This window comes from Labrus bergylta, chromosome 15 (assembly GCF_963930695.1).
Source record: "Labrus bergylta chromosome 15, fLabBer1.1, whole genome shotgun sequence".
In the NCBI taxonomy this organism is placed as follows: Eukaryota; Metazoa; Chordata; class Actinopteri; order Labriformes; family Labridae; genus Labrus; species Labrus bergylta.
Window position 1 is genome coordinate 3,447,546 of NC_089209.1, and position 14,454 is coordinate 3,461,999.

Below are 14,454 nucleotides of genomic sequence, written 5' to 3' on the forward strand. Positions count from 1 at the left end.
GAACAATTTCTGTTTGTGTGAGAGCTCTTTCAAACATAACATGGAACAAAGTTAACAGAACTTCCATCAGATACGTGTGCATTTTGTTTCAATTACGGCTCTGGGCTCCCTCGTCCATCGACGAGCTGCGTTCTCAGAGCGCAGCAAGTAGCAGCGACGCCGGACGGCTGGAGTCCCAAGAACAAGGAGTTCCTGCAGTAATTACAGATTCCCTCGTAACACCGCGAGATAATAAAATGTATGTGATATAAAACCGTATAAAACCCTCATAAACACAACAACAAACCATGCAACAAACACACATTTGGTCTTTGTCCCAACCATCAAAATGGAGTGTTTGATTCTGAAAATAAACTGGGTGTTTTAACTTCCCGTTTGATCTCTTCTGTGGTAAATTGATGCACTGTGCGCCGGTATCCGGCAAAAATAGAAGCCTTGCATAACTGCTGTAGTTCATCCACAAAACACTCATCTGGTGGAATTAGGCAGTAAGTCATAAACAACAAAACAGGACACATTACCTGATCCCTATCTAAAGAGGTTTGCCCACCCCTCCAGTCACACTCGTACTTTCAAAGGCTGAGGCCGGCTGTGTTGTGGTCGTCACTTTGTTCGCTCGTTTTTAAATATCACTCTGATGAATAGCACACACTCACTCTCGTTTGCACACTGGATACCTGATGTTCTCTAATTATTGAAACTAGAGAAACAAAGTATTCCCTGAGACATTCTACACAAGCTTTTCATAAAATACAGAACTTCTTCTTAAGTTTTTAAATACTGTCACATCGTTAAAGATAGAGTCAGTCTGGATTTTGATGCTTTCTTTTGACACGGAGAGTTTCTGGGCGGGGAGCTGATGTGTTTCCTAATGCGCAAGTGAGTTTAGGAGTGGATTCAATTCAGTGCTTGGACACGATTCAAACTGAATATGACGGACGTGGACCGAGCTCATTTAGAAATGAGGGTGAATCTTGTGTTAGCCTTCACCCGAAGACGTGGAGTTGGTCTGCTTTCTGTTGGACGAGCGGATCCCAAACACTGGTGGTTAGCTTGAGCTAGCATGCGGTGCGGTAGCTTGCATTGTAGCTACAAGCAGTACAAGTACACACCACGTCCTGCAGTGAGTGTGCGCTTCTGGGAGCGATGAGCCCAGGAGGAGGGGCCCCGTTTTGAATGTTGTGTTTACAGGCTGCAATGAGAAATGCTAGTTACTCCACCTTTAATATTACGCCCACAAAACTTTCTATCTGATGATGACATCAACAGAACAGACTGTTGAACTGTTGAAGACAGTAAAATAAAAGAAGAAGACAACAGTGCTTCCACTTGAGACAACAAGAAAAACTCCACTGCAGGTACCAAAGGAAAGTGAAGCCATGAACTCAAACAACGTTCCATCAAGTCCATACTGATGGTATATAACTCTGAAGAGATTTGACGTCAACATTTACATCTTTAGTTTAGAGAAAAGACATACAAACCAGAAAACCTTTTAGGAAAACATATTTTTTTACTTTGGTTATAAAACATGTGAGAAACAAGGTCATTTTCTCAGAGACATCTATGCAATCAACTTAGTTTCAGCAGCCAGTGGAGAAGCCCCCTACTGGCCATTAGAGAGACTAAAGCACTGGCTAAAAAGAGGTAACATATATTGTTATTGTCTATGGGATGGGCTCTGGAGACTAGTGATTACGTCTCTCTCACACTGCTTAGTGTTTATCAAAAAGAATGATTTCATCACCTCTCTCAGCTGTAGTTCATGTTTCCAGTTAATATTTGCCCACAGGTCGAGCATGCTTCTTACCAAACGTGCCACTTCCTCTTTTGATTACACCCACATTAACCTCCCATTAACCCACAGCTCTGCTGTAGCCACTGAACAGGAGCTACACCAGAAACAACAACATTTTCATTACCCTATGCTGTGAGATAAATAGTCCTCTCTGGGGTGTATTCATTATCTGTGCTGTATTTCTTTAGGCCAGCAGCCAGACAGGGCTACAGGTGGAAGGAAAGGGGGACTTACCTAAAAACCTTGATAGTATAATCATCAGTCATATTATACTCTGATACAGGATTTAATGCAGAAAACTTTGCAAACTAAAGGCTGAAAATGTTCAGAGCAGTTCTTCAATCATCCAAAATAACACTTTGGATGATACAAAAATGCTCAACTATCCACTTACAGCTTAATGAAATATATATTTAGCAAGGATAAAATAAAAGTATAAACAGAGACCCTGATGTTTATGTTTAAAGATAAAATATTCCCGTCTTGGATCATCCCCCCCCCCACCCCCCCGCGTGCTGTGAGAAGTCTTTTAAGAGGAACAAGTTGATGATGAAAGCTTGTGGGCCTTGCGACAAGCTCGATGGAAGGAGAGGCAGTTGCTTGAAAGTTATTTTAACACATTAGTTCAACCACAAAGAAGAAACTGCAGCGTTTACCTCCCATCAGATCAATGTGAGTTTAAAGTCAGAGCAAACGAGCGCTGACAGAGAATGGACAGAGAATGGCTCGACTGGAACTAATCATTGTTTTTGCTCTTCTGTTTGAAGGTAAAGCTCTTTTCTTTTTAAATACATGTTGTACTTTGACTTATCGTGATATTTTTATGACTCCATTATAGAAACTGTAGTGGGAAATATTACTACCAGAAACACTATTGTCAAGCCTATTTTCTTAAAATCTATTTTTGTGCCTTTACGCCTCCATTAGAGAGCACAGAGAGGTCAGTTAGAGGACAGAGAGTCGGGAGTGAGGGGCTATGGGTCAGACTCAAACCCCCAGAGCTTCTACCAAATATGCGTGCTTATCAGCTCCCCTCTGTAACATGTGTTAATGATAATATCAGGATGACTGTCAGCTGTCACTTTAAGTTAGTAATGTCCGCTAAAAGGCAGAAATATGTGGATCAAGTTGACATGATATTTGTTGTAAGGATGAGGAGATTCTTTTGTTCCCTCACAGAGACAGCAGAGTGTCTTAACAGCTTAACTCCACAATCTCCTCCTCTCTGGGTTTTCTTTCTCTAATCAAATTCTGTTGAGTAAAGCTGAGCTCATCTCCTCGTTAGTCAGTCCGTCACAAATTAACAACTGTCTTTCATATGTTAAAAAAAAAAAACAGCTTAAAAGACGTCATGTGAACACTATAAATAACCAACACGCTAATAAATACAAGCCTACATAAGACAAGAGTGCGGTGGTGAGGAGTGCAAAGGATGCTGAAATAAACATGATGATAAAATAGTTATGGAAGCAGTGTGCAAAGATTGATACAGTTCTCCTTTTTGTTTTCTAGTGGGCTACAGTCAAGAAGAGCTCTATCCCTTCTACCACCCTGATCAAGATGTCGCTCTGCCCTGTGGCATTCAAAATCAACCTCCACAGTGCTCCGGGATTTCATGGCTTTATAAGAGAAATTCATCAGGGACTTTTTCTGAGGCAAAGGATGGAAAGATTGAGAAGACGTCACCCCGAGCTGACAGGCTGAGTTTAGACTCAGACTGCTCTTTGGTCATTAAACACATCACTGCTGAGGATGCTGGTTTCTACGCGTGTCAGCTGGAACAGGAGTTCAAGTTTTATGTCCTTGTGTTTCTAAGTATTCTGACAGGTACGTCTTATTTCTACGATTATCTAGATAATCTTTGGCATGTTTTTTTGTGCTCAACCTAAAAGGTACGGTCTAATTCTTGACTTCTCCCTAGATCAATAAACCTATAATAATAATTATACTTTTTTTGTGGAGCACTTTTCAAGACGGGTTCAGAACAGAAGTAATTTAAAAAAGACGTTTCCAATTACAGATACATAAACAGCAAAGATTCAGAGATACAGTTAAAGAAAAAAAAGACCAATGAAAGTAAAAACATTAAAACAGGAGAGTTCAAATCTGCACGCCGGAGCTCTGATTAAATGATCTGTCTGCTAAAATTAGGTTTAAGGCTGGCTTTAAAAGCAGAAACAGAGTCAGCTGAACGGATGAATGGAAAGTGGAAGAATGTCCCTGAGCCGAGCCGCCATAACTGAAAAGGCCCGATCACCCTTTGACCTCAACCTTGACTCGGGTCCGGCGAGCAGGCTTGAGCAGTAGGGAGTTAAAGCTCATTTAAATAATCGGGTGCAAGGCCACGAAGGGATTTGTAAGTTGTCAGTAAAATGTTAAAATCCTTCTAAAGGAGATTGGCAACCAGTGCAGTGAAGCTAAAACTAAGGCAGGTATCACTGCTGAGGATGTGGGTCTCTGCACATGTCTGCTGGTTTATGATGCCTATCTTTATGAGGTATCTGTGTTTCTAAGTGTCACAAGCATGTTTATCTTCCATGATTACCAAAAGAGAATTTTTGCATGTTTTTGGGACAGAAATATTGCATTGCGCTCCATCTCGGTACACATGAGTTATTATCTGTCAGATGGGCTTCAAAACATCTGAGCTTAAACTTCCTCTTCCATCTGCTGGTTCAGATTCCTACTAGAAACTACAAACTCAAGAAAGGAGAGACAATGTTTGAAATTGGTACAGCTCTGCTTCAGCCACTCCTCAACTCTGGCCCTGGACTGATCCAAATTAGTCACTACACTCTACTAGGAGTCTGCAAACTGATCCCTCCCATTAACCCACAGCTCTGCTGTAGCCACTGAACAGGAGCTACACCAGAGGGTTAACAGATACCATCATGTATCTACAGTAGTAGTAATGGAGACACCTCTTTCATTAACACAAACTCCTCATACTGAAGGCCTCACTGTCACAGGGGACAGACCTAAACATTAGGGACCCTCTAAGCTGCACAAACTTCAAAAGATGTGATCTTGACAAAGTACCTTCTGCTTAAACTAAAGTGATTTGCATATTAACTGCTGATAAATGAACTTTAAATGTTTCTTTTGAAAAATGTATTTCTGGTTTGGTTCATTGAGAATTGTTTTTTTCTTCTTTCCACTCAATTCATGATTTCTTTGTTCAAAATCCACAAAGCAAAACAGAAATTTGAAAGGATCTTTTAAGTTAGTCGCCAATTTCTTATAGGATGTCAAATATTCTTTAACTGAGTTATTTTTGTCTTTCAGTCTCTCAGCTTCCAGCAGATTCTGATCAAACGAGGAACAGTGAAGTCACATTAGAGTGCTCTCTGTTGACATACAACAATCGTCGCCCTTGTCAACCAAACGGCCTCCGCTGGTTGGACGAGACAGGAACTGAGGTTACTGAAGGTGTCCAAAAGCTTTCCAGAGGTACAGACTGCGTCTCTCATCTGAAGGTGAAGAATCAGAGTGGAGACAACAGGAAATTCACCTGCCAGTTTGTTCAGAGGAATAAAGTGGAGATACAGGCCAACTACCCACCTGACCCCACAGGTAGGACCACGTAGGATCAGTGAGTCCATAAAGACCAAAAAGAAAATCCAACTATGACCCAAAACATGTTCAATATTCTGTAAATGGATTGTAATCAAGTAGTCTTATGTCCTTGATAATGTATTTTGAGAAAACAAGTGGATGTATACGTTGTAATTAAACTCAATCCTCTGATCACAGATCCTGATCCTGGTTCTAATCCTGATCCTGGTTCTAGTCCTGATCCTGGTTCTAATCCTGATCCTGGTTCTAATCCTGATCCTGGTTCTAATCCTGGTCCACCAACCAAAGGTTACTAACTTACTATATTTAAGTCATAAGAAAAAAAAGCTACTCTCTTTCCAGGAGGCATCACTCAAGCGAAAAGTCTTCTCTACACCAAACAGGGACATGACATCATTATGTCTTGTCATACACCACAGTTAAAGGCATTTCAGAAAGGACACGGTGTGCGCTGTGTTTACTGCAGAGTAGAAGGTGAGTGTACACGATCAAAAAGCAACAGCGCCCGTTAATAGGTGACCGAAACAATTGTTGGGAAAATAGCTACAGGACTCTGTTACACTAGTCCAGACGGGAGGTTATGAAGGCGTGGGTGAGGGTTTTCTGCCATGGAGTCAGAGAGTGATGGCCGGAGTCCAGATACATTGTTTAGATGGAAGAAGCAGATTTAGTGACAGATTTGATGTGGGAGTGGAATAAGAGGGTTGAGGCCAGGATGACGCCCAGTGCCTGACCACCCCCTTCCCTCTGCCCCGCTGGTCTGCGTTCACATAATTAACATCGTTCCATGCCCGAGTACACAGTCCATTACAGCAGGTGGCAGTATAGTTGGTTTGCAAATCCCCAAGATAGCAGAAAGAAGAAGCAACCATGGAAACCACTTGTGTGTCAAACGTTACACATTCTTACTTTAAAGATGATCTGATCTGTGTTTGATTTCTTTAAATGCATGTTCACTTATTTAAAACATTATATTACTTCTGTTTGAGTTTTTCTGTTTAACAACTTCACCATAAAAGGAAGTGTAATGCTCATTATTGGTTATCTGTTCATCTGAAACGTCGACATTTTGTGAAACTTTTTTTTTTTTTTTTCCGCGTTTCTTGAGAAGTCTGTTAATAGCAACATGGTGAAGATGAAAGCTTGTGGGCCCTGCGATAGGCTCATTGGGAGGAAGGGTAGTCTTTTAAAGTTATTTTAACACATTAGTTCAACCTCAAAGAGGAAACTGCAGCGTTTGCCTCACATCAGATCAATGTGAGTTTAAAGTCAGAGCAAACGAGCGCTGACAGAGAATGGACAGAGAATGGCTCGACTGGAACTAATCATTGTTTTTGCTCTTCTGTTTGAAGGTAAAGCTCTTTTCTTTTTAAATACATGTTGTACTTTGACTTATCGTGATATTTTCATGACTACAAGAAACATTATTATCATGCCTCTTTTTTAAGATCTATTTTTGCCTCCACGACCTAACCGCTAGGCAAACGGCACCCCTTAAGCCTCTTTTAGGACTTTAAAAGTTCATCAAAAGTTTTGTCATAAGCGTAGAATTCCTTTTTTTGGAGAGATTCTTACATGTAATCAGAGGTCAGCAGATGTACTTAAGGAAATATAAATAATATGTGTACTCTCCATTACTCCTGTGGTTCATAAAGTCTCCTGAGTCTAGATATTTTGATAAGTATTCATGTTTTTTCGTAGCTATTAAGGATCAGAAGGATCTGGTTACTGTAAAACTGGTGATTATCTTTGAAATCAGTTTTAGAAATTTAAAAAATTAAGTGTGACAAATGCTAAAACATTTTATTTAAATGCCTTACCATCGCTTACATGTAACAAACATAGTTAATACTTCTGCTCTTACAGATTACGGTTTTTATGTTGAAATGTTGAAATGTTTGCGCTCTCAGCAAAGATCTGTGGCACGCTGCACTGATACTGCTGAGAGCTAAGAACAGAAACAATACCGCCAAATACAACTGTAACCATAAGTACAATAAATGGTGAAATCTATGACGAGAGTATTCCTGACTGAAATGTCTTAGTGGTACCGGACCTTCATCAGGAAAACAGTTCTTCTAACATCTTAAACAGGAGGTGGCTACAAGCCTGCAACCAATCATCATCATGACGTCAGCTCTGAATCCACAAATCAACAAACAAATAAACATCTGCTTCCTGGTTGAGAGCACACACATCAAAACAACAACTATTAAGAGGCAATTCTAAACAACATATCGATTCATAATTTGAAGTTCAGGGGAAACTAAAGGTCCCAAAAGGTATATATATAGCGGCACATGGGGGGTGATTTCTTTTACAACTCATCCGTTTTGATTTCATAAACGATACGTGTTATCCATAGTTAGGCACGCAGCTGACATGATTGACAGTTGGGGGCGATGTAACGGTTTGTTAAAACCTGCCTGAGCTCCAGCTCTCAGCCTGTCTTTAGGTTGACTGAAAGTTAGACTGAGACAGGATGGACCGATGAGCCTCTGGTGCCCCCTGCAGGAACAGATGGGTGACATCACTCAGGCTTCAAACATTAATATTTACAGTCCATGGTGACGTCATTTGAAAGCTAAAAATAACCAACACACTAATAAATACAAGCCTACATAAGACAATAGTGGTGATGAGGAGTGCAAAGGGTGCTGATATAAACATGATAATAAAACATTTATGTAAGCAGTGTGCAGATCGATGTCAGAGGAGGAGGATAAGTGGAAGTGACACAGCTGATGTTGGTGTCACATGGTTATTTATGGTCTTATGGTCCTTTTTTAAAACAAAATAAAAACAAAACCTTATCATTTCTCTCCAGAGAGATATTTTAATGTTCATCTAATTCTTACAGTTCTCCTTTTTGTTTTCTAGTGGGCAACAGTCAAGAAGAGCTCTATCGCTTCTACCACACTGATCAAGATGTCACTCTGCCCTGTGGCATTCAAAATCAACCTCCACAGTGCTCCAGGATGTCATGGCTTTATAACAGAGATACATCACAGACTTTAACTGAGGCAAGCAGAGAAAAGATTAACGAGGAGTCACTCCGAGCTGACAGGCTGAGTTTGGACTCAGACTGCTCTTTGGTCATTAAACACATCACTGCTGAGGATGTTGGTCGCTACACGTGTCGACTGGAGCAGCAGTTAGAGTTTGATGTCAATGTGTATCTAAGTCTTCTGACAGGTAGGTCTTATTTCTATGATTATCCAGATAATTTTGGCACGTTGTTTTTCTGGATGAATTATTGCATTTTGCTCAACCTACGAACACATCAGCTTTTGTTTAACTGTGCTTTATCCTCTGAGGCTTACAGACTGTGTTGGTGTAGCCAGTTGATATCTGGATAAACTATTTTAAAAACCTGGATTTTAACTTCTCCTTTCTTATGGTAATCACTTTTTTAGAGTCCCACAAGCATTTGGAAAATTGAAAATGGAGTTGCAATTGAGCTTAATCTCTTAATGTATTATTTGTCTCTACATAAGAATGTAGAATCTGAACACAGGGGGTCCGGGTTTTCAGCATGGAAAGTGTTCTGGTTTCAGTTTGTAATACATTTGTACTCCATGCTGTGTTAAGTCTATTTTGTTTAAATAGGTTAGACAGAAAAGGAAGAATACAGTTAGAACAAACAGAGGGTCTAGATTGTGGTTTTTGACAAGGTACTGAAGATGGCATGACTAAAGATGAACAGACACATATCAAGGTGTTTTAAGGAAAGTTCTGACTTTTCAGTGGATGTCAAATATTTCTTTAACTGAGTTATTTTTGTCTTTCAGTCTCTCAGCTTCCAGCAGACTCTGATCAAACGAGGAACAGTGAAGTCACATTAGAGTGCTCTCTGTTGAGATACAACAATCGTCCCCCTTGTCAACCAAACGGCCTCCGCTGGTTGGACGAGACAGGAACTGAGGTTACTGAAGGTGTCCAAAAGCTTTCCAGAGGTACAGACTGCGTCTCTCATCTGAAGGTGAAGAATCAGAGTGGAGACAACAGGAAATTCACCTGCCAGTTTGTTCAGATGAATAAAGTGGAGATACAGGCTGACTACCCACCTGACCTCACAGGTAGGACCATATAGGATCAGTGAGTCCATAAAGACCAAAAAGAAAATCCAACTATGACCCAAAACATGTTCAACATTCTGTAAATGGATTGTAATGAAGTAGTCTTATGTCCTTGATAATGTATTTTGAGAAAACAAGTGGATGTATATGTTGTAATTAAACTCAATCCTCTGATCACAGATCCTGATCCTGGTTCTAATCCTGATCCTGGTTCTAATCCTGATCCTGGTTCTAATCCTGATCCTGGTTCTAGTCCTGATCCTGGTTCTAATCCTGATCCTGGTTCTAATCCTGGTCCACCAACTAAAGGTTACTAACTTACTATATTTAAGTCATAAGAAAAAAAAGCTACTCTCTTTCCATGAGGCATCACTCAAGCGAAAAGTCTTCTCTACACCAAACAGGGACATGACATCATTATGTCTTGTCATACACCACAGTTAAAGGCATTTCAGAAAGGACACGGTGTGCGCTGTGTTTACTGCAGAGTAGAAGGTGAGTGTACACGATCAAAAAGCAACAGCGCCCGTTAATAGGTGACCGAAACAATTGTTGGGAAAATAGCTACAGGACTCTGTTACACTAGTCCAGACGGGAGGTTATGAAGGCGTGGGTGAGGGTTTTCTGCCATGGAGTCAGAGAGTGATGGCCGGAGTCCAGATACATTGTTTAGATGGAAGAAGCAGATTTAGTGACAGATTTGATGTGGGAGTGGAATAAGAGGGTTGAGGCCAGGATGACGCCCAGGCTGGGACCTCAGAGGATGGGTAGATGGAGCCCCCGTTAGATTCCAGTAAGATGTCACCAACCTCCCTGAGCAGCGCCTCTGGGACCAAAACCATGAGCTCAGCTTTATTCTTATTGAGTTTGAGGAAATTGGTTCCCATCCAGGTTTGGATGGACCAGGGAGTGGGGGTGAGTTTGGTGCTGAAGTAGAGCTGTCTGTCATCGGCGTAGGAGTGGATACTTTCGCCTTTTTAAAACTCCCTGACAGCTAAAATTGACGAGCGACTTTAGAGAGGTAGAGGAAGAATGATGAGAGGAAACAAAGACAAAGTTGTTGTAGCTTTAAAGATTTTTTTTTAACAGCTGTATTGATATTTCAAACAATTAAATAATCTTCCTCCCTGACAAACTGGCTATTTAGCTTTTTGCAGATACTCATTGACTGATTTGTTTTTTTTTTCCTTATAAGCCTCACTCTGGTCTTCTCTGAGCTACATCATGCTGGCTCTGCGTTTTTCAGCTCTCATCTTAATGATCGTGACCACAGCTTTGGTCTTCAGCCTCAAAGGTGAGGAAACAAACGGCATGAATTTGATACGACTGGATAATATGAATAATTCATAGAACATTAATACTGCTTTTTTAAAACTTTATTTCCAGGCTACATCAAATCACTGCACAAAGGAAACAATGTGAGTTTAAAACTAACTTGAATGATTTGAAAAATGTAATGTAAGGATTCCTTTGACTTTGATGATACCTGTGAGACCATAGGCGGTGCTGCAGTTTGCTCTGTTGACACATTTTTCTCAGACTCTCACTTGTTGTGTTTTATTTCACAGGTGCATGAGGAAGATGATGAGGATGTCATCGAACTCACCTATGAAAATGTAGAAGCACGCCCTCCTGCTGCTGAAGTGCACTGATCAACAACTTCTGGATCAACTTTAACTCACAAGAACGTTGAGCGTCATCGGAGTCATTCTTCTGATCGATCCAAGCTTTGAGTTAAAATGACATGAATGTGATTTTAGTGGCTATTTGTCCAAGAAATGTTAATAACGTTTAAATCAAACATGATCAGACGGTCACTGAGGCACAGCAGGGATGTGCTGTACGCAGACAAAATAAGTCTTTTGTCCATGCAAGGGATCAACATTTTTACATAATTTTATCCAAAATCAAGCAAGCAAACAAAAAAGAAAATCATGGCTCCTGCTGCTTTAAACCATGGGCCCACCCAGGTGCATGCTGGTCCTCTAGAGCTGCAAATCTACCTACAGTATATAACCTCAGGTGCCTACAGTGTTACCAAGCAAAACAAAATATAGAAATGATGCAACAACAAAACATACTACACAAATAGCAGGCAAAAGTACAGAAGGGTTAACATGTCTGGTTTTCTCTTGAAATGAGTGAATTACAGTCGTTTTCTTGAGGTCTTGACAAATTAACTCCATATCACAGAGTTGCTATTTAGAGATATCGACATAAATAAGACGAAAATCGTGGAAAATTATTGGAAATATCGAATCATCAGGAAAACAGAGTCAAAAAATAAATATGTATCTGTCCACTTCCGTACTTAAGACAATATGATCAAAAATCTCATCTTAATCAAGCTCAAGTTTAGGATTTTCAAATAAATATTATTGGTAAATTAATAAATACTCAACTAGATAAAAATCTCCTGTAGGGATGATTATTTGATTATTTTATGTTTAAGATATAATATTATATAATGAAACTAATGATGTTTTTTCACCATCCAGTAGTTTGGAATATGTGTTTGGAGAATATCAAAATGATGAAGACAATCTGACTGTATATAATATATTACCATATTTTAGAAAACTAACATCACTCACAATGTCTTAAAACTAGAAAAGGTTTACTTCACAATTAACATCGACTGAATCTAAGGAAATAACCTGTTGGCTAGTTACCAGCCTGTTAGCTAAGCTAGCAAGCTGTCATACTGTCTCTCCGAAGTCCACCTCAAAAGTTATATTTTTATAAATGTGTTTGAAGCAAATTGTGGCGTTTATTGTTGTTGTTTTTTATTATTATTATTTCGAGCTCAGGGGAAACTTACATTTAAATAAAGTAGTATGATAAATGGTCAGTTACAAAGAAAACAGTTAAGAAAAAGAAACGAGTAAGGGTAGTCAAATATGGTGGTTAATCATATCCTGGAAAAAGAAGGTATAAGGCTGATATGCAGTCATAGAGCAGTTAATATCTGCACAATTCATATAACGTGACGATCAAGTTTATACATATACAAAAGTTGTAGCTTATAGTGCAACAAAGCCAGAGTATAGGCGCTTGCTGTTTGTCTGTATGTAAACAATGTTTTTGTCAAAAGCGGCCTTAAAATCCTTCAATAAACTCAACATTTATGAACAATTTCTGTTTGTGTGAGAGCTCTTTCAAACATAACATGGAACAAAGTTAACAGAACTTCCATCAGATACGTGTGCATTTTGTTTCAATTACGGCTCTGGGCTCCCTCGTCCATCGACGAGCTGCGTTCTCAGAGCGCAGCAAGTAGCAGCGACGCCGGACGGCTGGAGTCCCAAGAACAAGGAGTTCCTGCAGTAATTACAGATTCCCTCGTAACGCCGCGAGATAATAAAATGTATGTGATATAAAACCGTATAAAACCCTCATAAACACAACAACAAACCATGCAACAAACACACATTTGGTCTTTGCTCCCAACCATCAAAATGGAGTGTTTGATTCTGAAAATAAACTGGGTGTTTTAACTTCCCGTTCGATCTCTTCTGTGGTAAATTGATGCACCGTGCTGGACGTGGACCGAGCTCATTTAGAAATGAGGGTGAATCTTGTGTTAGCCTTCACCCGAAGACGTGGAGTTGGTCTGCTTTCTGTTGGACGAGCGGATCCCAAACACTGGTGGTTAGCTTGAGCTAGCATGCGGTGCGGTAGCTTGCATTGTAGCTACAAGCAGTACAAGTACACACCACGTCCTGCAGTGAGTGTGCGCTTCTGGGAGCGATGAGCCCAGGAGGAGGGGCCCCGTTTTGATTGTTGTGTTTACAGGCTGCATTGAGAAATGCTAGTTACTCCACCTTTAATATTACGCCCACAAAACTTTCTATCTGATGATGACATCAACAGAACAGACTGTTGAACTGTTGAAGACAGTAAAATAAAAGAAAAAGACAACAGTGCTTCCACTTGAGACAACAAGAAAAACTCCACTGCAGGTACCAAAGGAAAGTGAAGCCATGAACTCAAACAACGTTCCATCAAGTCCATACTGATGGTATATAACTCTGAAGAGATTTGACGTCAACATTTACATCTTTAGTTTAGAGAAAAGACATACAAACCAGAAAACCTTTTAGGAAAACATATTTTTTTACTTTGGTTATAAAACATGTGAGAAACAAGGTCATTTTCTCAGAGACATCTATGCAATCAACTTAGTTTCAGCAGCCAGTGGAGAAGCCCCCTACTGGCCATTAGAGAGACTAAAGCACTGGCTAAAAAGAGGTAACATATATTGTTATTGTCTATGGGATGGGCTCTGGAGACTAGTGATTACGTCTCTCTCACACTGCTTAGTGTTTATCAAAAAGAATGATTTCATCACCTCTCTCAGCTGTAGTTCATGTTTCCAGTTAATATTTGCCCACAGGTCGAGCATGCTTCTTACCAAACGTGCCACTTCCTCTTTTGATTACACCCACATTAACCTCCCATTAACCCACAGCTCTGCTGTAGCCACTGAACAGGAGCTACACCAGAAACAACAACATTTTCATTACCCTATGCTGTGAGATAAATAGTCCTCTCTGGGGTGTATTCATTATCTGTGCTGTATTTCTTTAGGCCAGCAGCCAGACAGGGCTACAGGTGGAAGGAAAGGGGGACTTACCTAAAAACCTTGATAGTATAATCATCAGTCATATTATACTCTGATACAGGATTTAATGCAGAAAACTTTGCAAACTAAAGGCTGAAAATGTTCAGAGCAGTTCTTCAATCATCCAAAATAACACTTTGGATGATACAAAAATGCTCAACTATCCACTTACAGCTTAATGAAATATATATTTAGCAAGGATAAAATAAAAGTATAAACAGAGACCCTGATGTTTATGTTTAAAGATAAAATATTCCCGTCTTGGATCATCCCCCCCCCCGCGTGCTGTGAGAAGTCTTTTAAGAGGAACAAGTTGATGATGAAAGCTTGTGGGCCTTGCGACAAGCTCGATGGAAGGAGAGGCAGTTGCTTGAAAG

At 40.1% G+C, this 14,454-nt stretch overlaps 1 protein-coding gene across 1 annotated transcript; it reads left to right on the forward strand.

The window, feature by feature from the left end:
- Positions 1-5,109: 5,109 nt before the first annotated feature.
- Positions 5,110-12,588, forward strand: LOC109999851 (uncharacterized). Its single transcript, XM_065964164.1, has 8 exons — positions 5,110-5,371; positions 5,552-6,726; positions 8,255-8,569; positions 9,166-9,453; positions 9,634-9,762; positions 10,649-10,747; positions 10,840-10,871; positions 11,022-12,588. Exons 2-8 carry the CDS (start codon positions 6,681-6,683, stop codon positions 11,103-11,105), a joined length of 993 nt encoding a protein of 330 aa, XP_065820236.1. The 5' UTR covers positions 5,110-5,371; positions 5,552-6,680; the 3' UTR covers positions 11,106-12,588.
- The last annotated feature ends 1,866 nt before the right edge of the window (positions 12,589-14,454 follow it).